This window comes from Panthera onca, chromosome B3, assembly GCF_046562875.1.
Source record: "Panthera onca isolate mPanOnc1 chromosome B3, mPanOnc1 haplotype 2, whole genome shotgun sequence".
Classification (NCBI taxonomy): Eukaryota; Metazoa; Chordata; class Mammalia; order Carnivora; family Felidae; genus Panthera; species Panthera onca.
Window position 1 is genome coordinate 3308317 of NC_138344.1, and position 16374 is coordinate 3324690.

At 49.2% G+C, this 16374-nt stretch overlaps 1 protein-coding gene across 1 annotated transcript in view; it reads right to left on the reverse strand.

Annotated features, from left to right (window-relative positions):
- Positions 1-16374, reverse strand: part of ADAMTSL3 (ADAMTS like 3) — a 355200-nt gene that overhangs the window by 296146 nt on the left and 42680 nt on the right. Inside the window, exon 3 of the mRNA XM_060617520.3 lies at positions 10672-10791. Coding sequence (XP_060473503.3) covers positions 10672-10791 — 120 coding nt within the window. The remainder of the gene's footprint in view (positions 1-10671; positions 10792-16374) is intronic.

Here is a 16374-nt window from a genome sequence, read left to right on the forward strand (position 1 = left end):
AAGCCTTGGGGTCCCAAGCAAGAATGAGCTGCTGTTCACCAAAGAGCAGGAAAAAAAAAAAAAAAGACTATACACCGACGACCTCCCTGGAGACGGATGGAGGAGACAGTACCTACGGTGGGCATTGCAGGAGTCACAGATGTTCACCGATGAGCTTGGCATGCCAAGGGCCTGGCGTAGGCAAAGGTTCAAGAAGGCAGGTCCGGTTTGGTTACAGCACTGGGCACATGAGAGAAATGGGGGAGGAATGCCTGGGTGGCTCAGTCAGTTAAGCATCTGACTCTTGATTTCCACTCAGGTCATGATCTCACATGGGATCGAGCCCTGCATCAGGCTCTGTGCTGACAGCATGGCGCCTGCTTGAGATTCTCTTTCTCTCTCTCTCTCTCTCTCTCTTGAAATAAATAAAGTTGAAAGAAAAAAAAAAAAAAAAGAAATGAGGGACAAGAGAAGCCAGGTAGCCCAGGCCAAGCTACGTAAGGACGTCAATGTTGTTCAGGGGTTGAACTCTCAGAGGAGGGCACACATGGGGCCCGCTTAAGGTTTCTGACAAGGGATAGAACCTTCAACAAATACATGTCCGCCAGGCATTTACTCTGTGCCAGGCTGTGAGTCAGATCTGAGAGTATAATGGCGAAAAGACGCAGAAGCCCCTGCCCCTAAGGGGCTCAGAGCCTAGAGGGAGAGTCAAGGGAGGAAATTATCGCCGTGCTGGGGGCTGAGGATGAGTAATCGATGGGAGAACCTCCAAGGGGATGAGGGAAGACTGATGGAGAAAGTACTTCATTAGCTAGACCCAGCCCTGGGAAGGGAGGCATACGTTATGTGATGTTCGTTAATTTCTACACAACTCGAATGTATTCATGTAAGCAGCCACACGTTATTAACTTTCAGAAGTGGAAACCTGTCCAAAACAATTGTGTGTGTGCAGAATGACGAAGAGACTGGAATCGCTTCTGGGAAGAGGCAATATTAAAGGCCATCAGTCACTGTCCAGGACTATCATTGCTGACCCCGGGGACGTGAGGCTCAGCAGAAAGTGCTCCAAACCTCAGATCCTGGACTGGGTTTCTTGGAACCGTTTGTGATGCAGCATCCCCACGGGGTTTGCTGTTTGGATAAACGAGCCACCCAGACGAGCACTAGAAGTTCAAACTGCCCAAGTGCCCACTCAGACCACAGCCGCCTTCTCCTCTCCTCACCCCCCGCCCCCCTACAATCCCCGCCACCACCCAGGAAGGTCACAGTCCGCTCAGGAGGCAGGAAATGCTGTAAGAAAATAATTCCTAAGATGCTAAAGGAAGGAAGCCAGCAAGCAAGCAGACCAAGTCTCACCTGGGTGGGAAGGGAAGGCAAGGACAGCATCAGGGGCTCCCCTGACGACATAATGACTGAACTAGAACACAAACAAGGGCTCGCATGAATGACAGGGGAGAGACACGGGGCGTAAGAGGCAGAGGGCGATGGTCCAAGAACTGGAACACTTTACGCAATGTCTGCCATTGGAGAAGAGCCACGAGAAAGGACACGTAGGTAAAACCAGGCCCGGAAATTCACTGGGAGGCAGTGCCCAGAGGACATCCACGTGGGGCATCCCTAACAGCCACATGCTTGTCCCCAACTCGCCCTTGGAATGTCCTACCAAGTACAGCAGCCAGCAGCACCCGCCTCGGGACCACAGATCCCACTTGGTAACCGCAGCCCAAGAGGGGACAGTCAAGTCCAGGCTGTGAAGGTGGAGGACCACAAGTCCAGTCTGCCTGGGCCATCTTGGTCCCAAGAAAACCGGGACAGTTGGCGGCCCTACAGAAGCTTACATAACTCATACGGAGAGCGTTATGAACAGTAACTCAATATACAGAGCAACACAACAGACACTTTCAAGAAACTTCTCTACCTGGCCCCAGGCATCCACCTGGCACAGCGATTTTCCCACCACCCGAAAGAGCCCTCAAGAATTCCTCGGCTCCCCCCCAATCCAGATCCAAGAAAATACGGTGTGTCCACGGAATGACCCGAGCCTCACAGAGCCTTAGTCCGTCAGGAGCCTCTTTGCAAGCCATGCCTGCACTTCTGCGACGTAGGCCAGAATTGGCCCAACAAAAGGAAACATTTCCAAACTCCAAATAAGCCAATCCAAACATAATGCTTAAAATCCCTCATGATAGGGAATAAATTCCATTATTGCCTCCACATCCAGCCCTATGTCTTTTCTTGCCGGACATGGCTCGCGCTCTCTCTCTCTCTCTCTCTCTCTCTCTCTCTCCCCTGGCCTACACATAAACTCACTTCTTTTTTGTGGCTCTCTCGATCTCTGGTTTTTCTCCTTGACCAAAGAAAGAAACGAGACGGCTCCCCCCAGCCCCCACCTCATCCTCACAGGAAGGCTACCAGTACAGCTCCTTGTCCCAAGTCCCGCATTTTTCCAAGATGGCAGACACGAACGAGACCTCTGCCTTTGCCACAGCAGAATACCAGCCCTGGCATCCACTGCAGAGGAACTCGTGTTCGGCGGCAGAGATGAGAGGTTGAGAGGTGAGCGCACTTACTTTCATCCAAGCGGAGAGGGTGACGCAGTGGAGTTGCCTGAAGTGACCCAGTCTTGCGGTGCTTGAAGACAGAGCATCTCTGAGCAGGGACCAGCCTGCTCTCAGGGAGAAGGGATGTCTGAGCACAGACAGCAAGGGCATTGTCAGGACGGGACCCAACTCTCAGCACTCGTGACTTGTCGGGGAAGCTGCATTTGGGGCTGTCTTGACCTTTACGCCACCCATACCCATCCCACCATGTAACCTACCTGGTGAAAGTGACAAAAAATAATAATAATACACGTACCCACCCCCCACCCCCCAAATGAGTCTAGGAAGACAGCGTTAGAAAAGGAAAGTGTCTGCATAGTTCAAAAGCCAGAGCCCGAGTCTCCAATAACAGACCCCATTCTTTCATGCTTGAGAAACAGCTGATTTGCAAAAAGCTCAATGATAATGAAATTCAGAGTTCACGTGTGCCAGAGCCGGTCAGAACAGCATGTCCCGCCGCATGCACAACATTCATGTATTTGCTCTGTGCCTCGACTGGGAACAGAGTACGAGTTATCCCAATTAACACATTCTTGTCTTCTCCTCACAGACCATGAGCTCGCTTTCTCATTAGATCGCTAAATCTTTGGAATATTTAAGGAGCATAACTGCGTTTGACCAAGATTACTCACTAACAAAGGAATGAGCTATTCAAGCTCAAATGGCGTGCTGCTTAAAAACATTAGCCACACAGGCCAGAAACAACACGGAAACTCTCCTATCTGGAGAATACGCGAGCGTTCATTTTGACCGGGGAAGGAGCTGACGATACCCTATACGTGCGAGGGCTGTGTCTATCTTCCTCCACCAGAAATTTCAGAAGTTGGTATACACTTCCCAAGTTACAAACTATTACATAAATAACTTGGAAATGTCAAGTGATATTTCTTGAGGCCTGCCAACAGCTGAACCACCAGGAAGCTCATCGCCAAGATATTCGTGAAAAGTTCAGAAGAAGTTCCTTCGAGAAAGACGTACTCACAGCAAACAGATTTCTTCTCCTTAGGAAAAAAAAATGCATAAGTCAATAGTTACATTAAGGAGAAGGAAAATTAGGTTTGTCGTAAGGGTTTAAGAAAAAAGACTTTTAAAAGAAGTTTGGAAATGAGACTCTACAAAGACTTCGTTATTAATATATTATTATTACTACTAGTATTAAAAATTCATTCAAACATTTCTCTCATACTTTTCCTTCCCACAGATTAGATGTAAAAATGTCTTAACTGAGCTTAAGGGCAAAGAACAGGCACTTGGCTTTGCTACCGCCTTGGCTGTGTGATCTTGGGTAAGACCCTGTTCCTCTCTGGGGCTGGGGCTCCTCACCTGAAAAAACAGAATCCCTACATGTCCTTCCCACTCTGACTTGCTATAATTCCAAATGCCTGTCAGGGCCACGGACCCAGCCCTCCGCCTCCCCGGCAATGGAAACAGTAGAGAAAACACAAGTTGGAGAGGCATTTTGAACTCAGAAATCACACACAAACAGGCGGTCAATGGCATCCAAGAAAGGAAAGAGTCAACTGTGACCCCATCCATAGCATCATAACGCCTTAGGATTTTACAAGTACACAATTTTACAGACACGGAACGAGTCACGTGAGAGTCTGGGTTTGATTTCGGGAGTGTAACTCAAATTCTTAAAAAGGACACCCGTCGAGGGCAAGGCTGGGGCAGGGCAAGGGAGGTGTGTGAAGTCAGATTGTAAGAGCTAAAGGGCATAGGGAAAAGTAGCAAGAGACAGTAAGAATTTGAAAATCAACTGGTCACTGAGGGAAGTGACAGATCAGAGTGTAGGAAACAGAATTTTTAACTTAAAAAAAAAAATCTTGAATCCACTTAAACGTGGGCAGTGAAGAGACAAAACACATGCCAAATTAGGGGCTCCTTACCTAACTGAAGGTAGTAACTGAACCTAATGGAGAAGGTCACAGAGGAGAAGGCATGATGGGTACAGACAGGTGTACAAGGACCTCTGCAACACGAAATCAAGGCGTGTTCTGCATGGCTACCCGCTTACATCGGAATTCACCCTAGGTTAATTTGGGGGAAGTCAGAACCCACCACTAACTCAACACCCAGCCTTGTCCCGCCTGCCTGGAGTCCAAGTTATTAAAGCTTTGTTCTGCCTCTGTGTGTCTCGTCCTCGAAAGGTGGCAAGGCACACGTTACACCAGCATGTATGCAGGCGAAGACCATGCACACACCACGGGAAAACGAACATGGGCGCTGATTCCTAAGCGTGCGTAACCTCCTTTTATCCCACGATGGTTGCCAGTAAGAGGAAGCTTATTCCAGCAAACCCACAAGGTCTGGGAAGACACACCTTCTGTATTTCCCTACACCTAACAAACGCTAAACGCACACACACACAACAACGACAACAACAACGAAAACCCACAAAAATAAAAGACTACTTTGTGCAAGACAAAGAGTTTCGCTAACTTTTTCTTGTCAATGTAGAGTCTCCTTTTTTTTTTTTTTTTTGACGTCCACTTATTTTGAGAGAGACAAAGTGCATGTCGGGGAGGAGCAGAGAGAGAGAGGGAGACAGAGAGTCTGAAGCAGGCTCCAGGCTCTGAGCTGTCAGCACAGAGCCTGACGCAGGACTCGAACCCATGAACTGTGAGATCATGACCCGAGCCGAAGCCGGACGCTTAGAGGACTGAGCATTCCAGGTGCCCCAAGTTTCGCTAACTTTAAAAAAAAAAAGAAAGAAATGACTTCCCACCAAGAAAGACTAGCCTGGAACAGACTTTTAAATCTGTCCCCATAATAAACTTTGGAGGCCCCAAGTTTAAAGTTTCAGTGCACTACAGGCGAGGATGGATGGTGAGGGCTGCCTTCCTCCTTCCCAGAAGGAGACACGGGCGACGTGACTGACCGCCACAACGGCCACAGACAAAGAACAAACTGCGCAATTCAAGACTCCGCTTCCTAGAACCGACCGGCCTTCAGCCGTTTGCCTGTGAACAGGTCCTCCCTGGGATAAACTCCAAAACCACCATGAGCAATGACAAAAGAATTTACCCCAGAGGCTGGCGGGCTAACGAGTTTCTGGACCACAAGCCCTTCACCGAACACGGGTTAACCACCTTGTATGACTGATGCAACCAAGTGTCAGGATGCTTCCATTGCAAGGACATGCTCATCAAATGGGAAGTCAGCGCCATTTTATCAGCTACCATGTTCCGCCCAGACTTTGAAGGAAAAATGTCGTTCCTAGTGTGATAATAATCATGTGTATAAATGCCATCGGCATAGCTAATTCTTAAGTCCTGAAGGTGCTAAGTTAAGAATGAGCTATGGAAGCAACTCAGCGATATTAAGTCATTCCCTTGGGTCTAGTACGATCTACTAAGGTTTAACAGCAGAAGCAGAAGCAGGATTACGAGGAAAGGAGATCATTTTCTGGGTGATTCTCTTGAAAGGAGCAGGCAGCTATATCTCAGAGGGGCAGCCTGAAATCGGAGTGCAACAGTCTTAGTTTTTTCAAACACCTGTCTGGGTGTCCTTGAGTTGGTCACTTATACATCCAGAGTCTCTGTTTTCTTGACTCGTAAAACCAGGCGTTGAGCCAAGGTCCACGGCAGCTGTAAAATTCTATGATTCTCTAAGTAACAGTTTACTGTGCTGCTGGCAGGTCCACCTTGAGAATCGGAATGATCCAATTAGCACTCTGCAGTGTGGACTATTCTAGCTGTAGTTTTAAAAAAATAAATAAATAAATAAACAAACAAACAAAAAACCCAACAATTTCAAAGTGGAAGGCATCCGGATCATACAACACAGTCACCTTGTTTTTCAAAACAAATGGAGAATCTGACGCTGAAATCTGACGGCAAGGATGCTGAAAACCGTTGTTAAATTACGAGCTAATTCAGAGCAGAAGCAAGACGAGGGCTGCCTGACTACCAGCCGGTTTGCCCCGAACCACACGGTTACCCGGTTGGCTTCGGCACTGCTTTCCTGCACCAGAAGCCGCCTCGGCCCCTGCATGATCCATAGTGCGCCTTTTATGTGACTCATTAAACGCAGCCTACATCACAGCTGTGCTTTACTGGCCTCAGGGTTATTCGTTTTCCAGACACCTCCTCTAGGAGCCATTGGAAGGGTGACCTTAAAGGTCTTCGTGGAAAGTAGGCCAGGATGAAATACTCGAAAAAGCCCTACGAGGACGGGTGAAGACGGCAAATATCGATCTACCACCTGCCTGCTTCCCATTTCATCAAACGAGCGCTCTGTGGGTAGGACAATCCTCGGGAACCCGGTCCCGATGCTATCACTTCCAGAGGCAGGCTGCAGCCTCAAGGACAGAAGCTCTCTGTGTCACTCTGGCTTCAGGCCGCTGCCCCAGCAGAAAGGGGCGTCTGCACGAATCTGCAAGTGTGACAGCACAGACACCAGCCTGGACGGCCACTCGCACCCACCCGCACCTGTTCCTAGCCAGGCAACGCCAGCAGGTGATGGGGGCGGGGGGCGGAAGGTAGGTGACAGGTATACCAGACAACTGCCCCCCCCCACCCTCCGGATGTGGGCTCGGTGAGGGAGGGACAGCCCTGAAAACCTTTTAGGGACAGCTGGGGAATTTCTGAGCCAGGAACAATGCCTCATGCCACCGAATTCACTGTGGTGTCCCAGTACGGGACAACTTGTTCCAAAGAATACAACTTACAGGGACGTCAAAGCCTAAATTATGTCGGACCCGCCAACTTGTCAAATCTCTCCGACATGATGCCGTATGAGGGAGGCCAGACACGTGTGGGTACGTGCCATACGACTCCATTCATGTAAAATTACAAATCAAAAGCAAAAGTATAATCGTGACAGAAGCCAGAACGGCGTTATTTCTTCAGTGGGAGGAAACTAGGGTGTTGCAAACGCTCCATTTCTTGATCTGGGCGCGACGACACAGGTATAAAGATATTTAAAAATTCGTCAAGTTCTCCCCTTCAGATACGCGTGCACTTGCCTATACCGTGCCGTGCCTTAATAAGTTAATTTAAGTATGGCTCAAGGTCCCCCGATGCCAATGGAGAATATGCCTCTTCCTCTCCTGCAGCATAAGCACAGCTGAGATTCTCCGAATGGGGCCTCTGCGAAGCGCATCAGTAATAACAGTACCTACATTGAGTGCTTCCATGCAGCAGGCCCTGTGCAGAGACACCTGTATGAATTACCTCCGTTCAGCCTTCATGCATTTCCACAGGGTAGAGACCGTCCACGTCTGCATTTCACACAGGAAGTGTGATGTGCGAAGTGAAGTAACGGGTCCAGAGTCACGAGGGAAGTCAAGCGGTCACGTGTCACAACAGGGATTCAAAACCAAAGCAACGCTCTTAATTGGTGTTCGTGTTTCACCGCACGGTGCAGACCCAGGGCGGTTCTCTCACTAGGCGAGGTTGGACTCATTCTCTCGTCCCTCTGCCCGAGAGGCTCCCCCCAGGACGATGCAGCCAGCACGCTCAGCGTTAAGAGGAAAGGGAGCCAAGGCATGGGGTGATGGATCGTCTCTAGCTGAGAACATTCTGGAAGTTCATTCGGGAAACACACCGAGTTTGGTGCAAAGGCCTGTGCAGCCTGTTTGCTTGGTCTTTGTTAGCAGAAAGCAGGTGCTGTTATCGACTGGTTCTAGTGTGACCTTATTCCTTTCCCTTAAGGGAAACACACGGCGGGGAGAATACAGAATGTTGTCATATGCTATTCGCTGGGGCTTTTCGGAACACCATGTCTTAGGACAACATTTCCACAGTATGCCACACACTTTTAAGGTCTTCTTTAGGCCTGGGGTGCCTGGTGGCTCAGTGAGTTGAGCGTCCCACTTCAGCTCAGGTCATGATCTCACAGTTCGTGGGTTCGAGCCCTGCATCGGGCTCTGTGCTGACGGCTCAGAGCCTGGAGCCTGCTTCCGATTCTGTGTCTCCCTCTCTCTCTCCTCCCCTGCTCACACTCTGTCTCTGTCTCTCTCAAAAATAAACATTAAAACATTTTTTTTAAAGAGTCTTCTTTAGGCCTTTTGAAAAGGCTGAGGGAACTTACTTTCCTCCAGCTCGTACACTGTTATTATATTAAGGATAATGTCTGTAGAACCTGCAGCGGGCATTAACCACTCTTTAATTAAAAAGTACGTAGCTCATGGTTTTCCAGATGCCCTCTTTTATCACGTAATGCCTTCTCAATTAGTTCCCTGAAGTTTTCCTATGAAAACCTGTTGGATCATTGATTTCTCGATTACAAGGAGCCATAAGTTACAGGCCCTGTAAAAATCCACCAGGGAGAAGGGCAGAAAGCAACTTAATGAGAACGTAGCAACCAGGCCCCAAAGCCCATCCAAAGTGTTAACTGGGCCCCATTATGTGAACACGGGATCATCTCTTGCCCAGCCCTGCTGCCCACAGTAACTATTCACACACTCATTTCTCAAGACACTTGAAAATCCTGATTGCATGTCGAAATTTTTTATTAAAAATTGGTCTCGGTGCAGCCGGGGGGGGGCTCAGTCGGTTAAACACCCAACTCTTGGTTTCAGGTCAGGTCATGATCTCACGGTTTGAGGGTTTGAGCCCCACATCGTGCTCTGCACTGACAGTGCAAAGCCTGCTTGGGATTCTCTCTCTCCCTCTCTCTCTCTGCCCCTCCCCTGCTCTCTCTCTCTCAAAACAAACAGACTTAAAAAAACAACTAGTCTTTATCTCACTCCTGCCCCTGAGCCCCCGGGTAGCTCCCTGCCCACAGGTGGGTCCCCGTGAGGCTCACCCCAACCCCAGCCCCACGGCCAAATGCCCCGAGCACAGGCCACTCAGCAGCAGCTTAGAGGATCGGAATGGCCTGCCCACAGCCGGACCGCTCCCTGCTGTCACGTCTCACATCTGCCCACGCTGCCAGAGCCTCTGCTCCTGAGGAGCACCTTCCACCTGCGAACCAGCTGCTGCACTCAAGCCCGAACTTGCCAGCTTTGACCACACAGAGGAGGACACCTCGGTCATAGGCCCGTCCTCTTCCACCCCATCGTGTGCCCTGAGAACACAGTGTAGCCCCGTTCCGCATCTGCACCCGGCCCTGTGGGTACCGAGATCCGCCAAATCCTCCAAAACCCTCCCCTACCGCCCGGTGAATTCAGGCCCTACCGGCTAGAACCCTCTGCATCTGGCAGAGTTGACCCACACTGCTGAAGACAAGGTGTGAGTGACCTCAAAGACGTGTATGACCGTTAACGCCGTTAAGGCGACAACGTGAGCCTCGAGTGGAAGAGAATCACGGCGCCCAGTGCCCAGCTTGCACGCCTCCGCCAGGCACAGCCTTGTTCCGCAGTGAGCCGTCGGGAAGTCCTTGAAACACACACACACACACACACACACACACACACACACACACACACAGCCACCCCTGCCCTGTTCCCTTCTGGAAAATGGGCTTGGGAAGGAAAAAAAAAAATCAATGTTGGCACAGTTAAAAGAAAGGAGGTAAAAGCTAAAAGAGAGAAAAAATTAATGCCTAATCAGAAAACAGTGCTCTTTGAGAAACTTAACAGAAGACCACAGGGGAGGGGAAGGTTAAAAAAAAAAAAGTTACAGAGAGGGAGAGAGGCAAACCATAAGAGACCCTTAAGGACTAAGAGCAAACTGAGGGTAGACGGGGGGCGGGGGAGAGGGGAAATGGGTGATGGGCATTGAGGAGGGCACTTGTTGGGATGAGCACCGGGTGCTGTATGGAAACCAATTTGACAATAATTTATATTTTAAAAAACAAAAAGAAAGAAAACAGAAAACAGTGCCGTTGGACAACTTCAGAACTGAATAATAAATTTGGTGATGAGTAAAGTGAACGAAGCCGTCATGTATATTTCTGATGAAAATAAGAAAAAGTGACTCAAGCCAACCTCCCCACCAGAGCAAGAGCCACACATCGTGTAGGAAATTGTATACAAGCATGGGCAGGCCAGCAGTCTCGGGATCCCTCCAGAGAGTCAAAGGCGTATTGTGTTAGCTGTGCCAAGGGGGAAAATACAATTATTTTGAAGTTATTTTTGAGAAACCACTTCCTGCCCGTCAGCAAATGGCAAAGCCAAAGGTAAGCTCTTTTATGGGGTTCTTACCTGGTCATCATAGCGGTAGGTGAGGAACTGCTCCCCGGTCGTGTCTTCGAGGAAACTTCCCTGAGGGGAAAGTGCAAACTCAGGAAGGAAATATGCTCCTGGAGACTTCTCTGCTGCGGTCTGAAAGGCAAGGTCACCTGGTTACAAACGAGGCTCCAGTGAGCACCCCCGAAAAACCGTGATTGTAGCCACTAAAGTCTGTACTAAGAAAAGGGAAGTGACCTCTCTTAGTAAAGGCCAAGGTGAGACGCACCAGGTGTCTGTGTTGAGGCAGTGGTAGGCTAGGATATCACACAGCTTCACCTCAAAATGGCGCACACGGTTATTTATTCCCCGACACCTGCCCCCTCCCCACAACCCTCCAATGATTCAGCTACAGTGTGGTTAACTTGATTATTTAAAAAAAAATTTTTTTTTAATGTTTATTTACTTTTGAGAGAAAGAGAAGGAGAGAGAGAGAGGTATGAGCAGGGAAGGAGCAGAGAGAGGGAGACACAGAATCTAAAGCAGATTCCAGGCTCCGAGCTGTGATCGCAGAGCCCGATGCAGGGTTCAAACTCACAGACCGACAGATCATGACCTGAGCTGAAGTCGGACGCTCAACTGACTGAGCCGCTCAGGCGCCCTGCGGTTAACTTGATTATTAAGTGTTGTTGTTACAAATCCATTGTTTCTAGGACTTTCTTTCTTTTGCTTCCTTCCTCCCTTCCTGTCTTCCTTCCTTCCTTCCTGTTTTTGTTTGGTGAAGGAGTGAGAAACAAATTTTTTTCCCTACTACAAAAGAAATCCACATTCATCGAAGAAACCTTTGAAGATACGGAGGAACACAAAAGAAAACAGATCGCCCCATAATCCCTTCAACCTATAATAACCACGTTTAATTGTTTTGGCATATTTCCTTTGAGACTTTACTTTCTCCTAATGCTTTATATGTTTATGTAAAAATCCAAGATGAAATAAACATGGCTCTTGCAGGAAGACTCCATTTGGTTCAAGGAAAAGCTCATACGCTGGCGTCGGAAGCATTAGACATAAGCCCCCGCCATCAGGGTTGAGGGGAGTCAGGAGGGAGGACGTCATCTCTTAGACACTATGGGTTGGGTACAACGACCAGTGGACTTGCTACCATCACTTGGCATCACCTCCAGCTTGGAGAAGCCCAAGCGAGAAGGTGCTGGAGGCTACACGGTGTCTCCCAGGATCGCTGCCTTGACTGTTGAAAACGGATGAAAGAGACACGGGAGGTGGGGAGCCCCCAGTGTGCAGCCCCATCCGATCCAAGGACACCGATCAAGGACTACGTCTCCCACAGGGGACCTCACTCTGCCTGCTTGGGCAGGAGTTAAGAATCCAAGAGGCCACAGGTGTTACTCTGAGGAAAACACTCTCTGCAAACAGGAAGAGCGAGCAATAAAAGCACCCCTCAAATACCTCTGCTCCCCCAATGGTCACATTCTCAAACTGAAGCAGGAACTCTGGTTAAAGCAAAACATCCACTTGAACACCACGCTTTAAGAAGAGAAAGCAGGGGCACCAGGGTGGCGTCAGGTCAAGCATCTGACTCTTGGTTTCAGCTCAGGTCATGGACTCGCAGTTCGTGAACTCGAGCCTCGCGTTGGACTCTGTGCTGACGGCACAGAGCCTGCTTGGGATCCCCCCGCCCCCGCCCTTCTTGTGTGTTCACTCACAAGCTCTCTCTCTCTCAAAATAAATAAATAAACTTTAAAAAAAGAGAGAGAGAAATCAGTATGTGATACCTTTGTGAAGGCACATAGAACAGATAACTCTCTCTTTTGGTTAGCCCTAGACTGTTCACAAACATTTCAAGATTTTCTTATTAAATTTCATTCACACGAGGGTTTCAGCACCAACTGGGTGACAGGAATCTTCCCAAAGCCATGCATCCCCACGTCCCCCTTGCTTTCCCTCAGAGTGGTTTGCTTGAGTCTGGGTTACTCTAGTCTGAAGTGAGGAAAATAGGAAGATCACCTGTAAAAGTTCTGTTAAGCAGCAAAGCCTCCCTTGACACAGGCCTGTCACCTCAGTGTTCAGACCACCGCTGTGTTCTGGGCAGGTTTTCTCTATCATGCCAGCTTCTGTGGGGAAGGCTGTGTTGCCAAAGTTATGGGGTCACTTGCAGCCTGCAGCAAAGCCAGGGTGTTAAGAGTCTGGCAGGGAAGTCTGTCCAGGCCCCGCCAGGGGTACAGACTGCATCTATCACACCCGGCCAGCCAGCGTTCTGATCACTGCTGGACATTATCTCTAAGTGGCCTGGGAAGGAAAAGGAAGAGGAGCTAATACCACAGACCCCACAGAGACAACATGGCTCTCACACATCTTAGTGCTCTCTTATGGCTCTCAACATGAAATACTAGAAAAAGCAAAAACCTCTCCAGTACTAACGTTTTCACTCCTCGGTATTTATCAGCATAGGAAAAAAAAATAGCTTGATTATAGCTATGGCTGATTACCTTCTGCTTTCTGACCTGCTTTTCCAATCTTTCAATTTTATCAGGCTTAAAAAACAAAAGTGAGGGGTGCCTGGGTGGCTCAGTCGGTTAACTAACTTTGACTCAGGTCATGATCTCACAGTTCACAAGTTTGAGCCCCGCGTCAGGCTCTGTGCTGACAGCTTGGAGCCTGGAGCCTGCTTCAGATTCTGTGTCTCCCTCTCTCTCTGCCCCTCCCCTGCTCATAATCTGTCTCCGTCAAAAATAAATAAAGGTTAAAAAATTTTTTTAATTTTTTTTAAATTTTTTTTAACAGTGAGATGGGAATAAAAAAGTCCATGTGGAAATAGGAGGTGAATTTAATGATACAATTTCTTACTTCTGTGTATGTTTCCTGGGAAGTCTGAATATGTGTCAAAGATCAATTATTCTCACCAAAGAAAAACACATCTAGGTAAAGCTCAGGGGAAATCTTGCATAACTGCGAGAAAATGATGGACTTCATCTTAAGACAGTTCAGGTAACCTGATTACTAAAATGCCTAGCGAATAGTCCACGAGAATTAGTTGCTGTAATTGTGACTTGCCTCTTTTGCCCTCAGTGTTCATAGAATGATAATTTTAAATGCCTAAGGAGACTTGCCATGTGTGCCTGGCACCACAGAGCAGAAGCCAGGCCCAGAACCCATGAGCAGCTATGTGTGAAGACACAGATCTAGTTACCAAAAGTGGGGGGGGGGTCGTTGGGAGGTGTCTGGGAGCATCACCTGAAAACAGCTCCCTGAATACAAGGGGCCCCCTACTATAGTGATTTATACTTAGTGACCTATACATTCCATATGTATTTACTGAGCACCTACTATATGCCTGGAACCATTCTAAGAGCTCTGGGTACACTGAGGAACAAGAAAGAGGAGGTCCTTGTTTTTATGGAGGTTGCCTTCTAAGGCGAAAAGACACCTAGTATGTAAACAAATCCATAAACAAGAGGAAGAAAGTTCTACGTGCTCTAAAGGAAGCAAACAGGGTGATAGAGAATAAAGTTGAGTTTGCAGAAAGAGTCAGTGAGGCTGATCCCATGTGGATGAGGAAGAGAGCAGCTGAAGGGGAGACAAGAGAGAATGGAAGGAAGAGGCAGGACATTCAGAGCACTGTGGGCCCAGGCAAGGGGTTAGAGAACCACCAGGAGTATCTCAAAGGTTGACTGCTTCATGGAGGATGGGTTAGAGGAGGCAGCAATGGAGCCATAAAGACCAGCTGGGAGGCGGCTGCACTAATCCAGGTGAGAAGAGATGACTCCCCGGACGAAATGATGCCAGTGGAGAAGGAAGAGCTGAATAGGCCAGAAGTAGATCCTCCAAGAGTTGTTGGTGGGTGAGAAGAAGGGAGGAATCAAAGATAATTTCTGGGGTTTTGGCCTGAGCAGCAGGCCATAAAGGAACACCATAGATGGGCAGCCCCAGCAGGAAGAGAGGGGCAGAGAGGTGATAGCTGTGTTTGAGTCGCGTGACGTCTGAGACGCCTTCGTGGCATCCAAGTGGAGAGCTTGGGTTGGCTGTGTCATGTGCAAGTCTGGAGCTCAGAAAAGCAGTCTCAGCCTGAAGCCAGAGATCTGGAAGTCATTGTTTACGTTTTCATAGATACACACCTCCCGAAAGAGAAAAGAGACAAGAGGGCTTTGTCTGGGACCCTCCACAATTCGAATGTCTAGCCGTGAGTAGAGGAGGAGCCAGCCAAAGAGATTAAAACTGGTAATCATTGGGGCGCCTGGGTGGCGCAGTCGGTTAAGCATCCGACTTCAGCCAGGTCACGATCTCGCGGTCCGTGAGTTCGAGCCCCGCGTCAGGCTCTGGGCTGATGGCTCAGAGCCTGGAGCCTGATTCCGATTCTGTGTCTCCCTCTCTCTCTGCCCCTCCCCCGTTCATGCTCTGTCTCTCTCTGTCCCAAAAATAAATAAAAACCGTTGAAAAAAAAAAAAAAAATTTAAAACTGGTAATCATTTAGAGAGGAATAAAGGGGGGAAAAAGACAAATATTGGACCATGGATGGGTTCAGCATCAAATAGAGCAACCGACTACCTTGAACGGCCCTGGGAGACTGAATAAGATGAGACCAGAGATGGGTCCACTGGGTCTGGCAAGAAGGAGGTCATTGTTGACCTGGACAAGAGGAGGTACAGTGAAGTTGCAGGGACCACGGAAATGGTTTGAGGAGTGGATAAGATAAGAGGAAGAAGAGACCAGGAAGGGACCCTTAGAACCGGGCAACGGCTAGAGGGAACGCGCAGGTACGGGCAGAACTGGTAAAGACGGGAGAAACCAGAGCACGTCTGTTGGGTTATGGGAATCATCCAGTGGTAAGAGGGACCGTGGAGGAGACGAGACACTGCAGGTGCCAAGCCCTTGAGAAGATAGGAGGAATGGGGTCCATGTTGTGCGTGGAGAGGCTTGGCTGTCATAAAGGCGAATTAAGTCTACCCCACCACACCCACTGGCGGACTCCTGACTTGGACCCTCCGTCTTCCCTGGGCTTACTCCTTAGACACCCTTCTAATGGGGCCTGAGATCACGCACCTGTTTCTATCACCCTGCTTCCCAAGTAGGCTTTCTGGCCTCAGAGCTGCTGCTTCCTGGGCCTCTCTGGAACCGTCCCACATCTGAAAGAATGCATGGCCCACATTTTCTCCCCACCGGCCACTCTTCGCTGGCAAGGTGGGGCCGTCCTGAGCCGGGCGTCCCTGAAATCTTCCGAGCTTCCTTTTGTAACACCACGACACTCCTCCGTAGCCAGAGCATTCATCGCTGTGTTTCTAGACTGTTCAAAGCATCTACAGACCTTTCATAAGCTCCTTTCGTGAGCTTTCTTTTTTTCCGCTTAAGCTCAGGTTGGGTAAAACGAGGTATGTTTGCCCCACGTGTTATTCCTGCCCAGGCTTCTGCCTGTCCTGCCAGGACCACGTTGGTGCTGCGTTCTGGGGGAAGTTCCCTAAGGCTGAGAAAAGGGTCTCTACCACGTCTGCCGTGCCCCCACAGTAGGTGTGTGGGCAGCGGGAAGGAAAGACTGGCGGACCGCACGACCCGAGCCCCGCAGGCCAGGGTCGGCTTGCTCAGCAGCCCCAGCTCCAACTGTAGACGCTCAGCGTCACTGGTCCCCGGGCCAAGCAAGCGGGCTCAGGGTCACCGGTCCCCGGGCCAGGCAGATCCTTCTCCACACCCACACCCACATCCCAGTCTTGTTACTGACAATGAAGACTA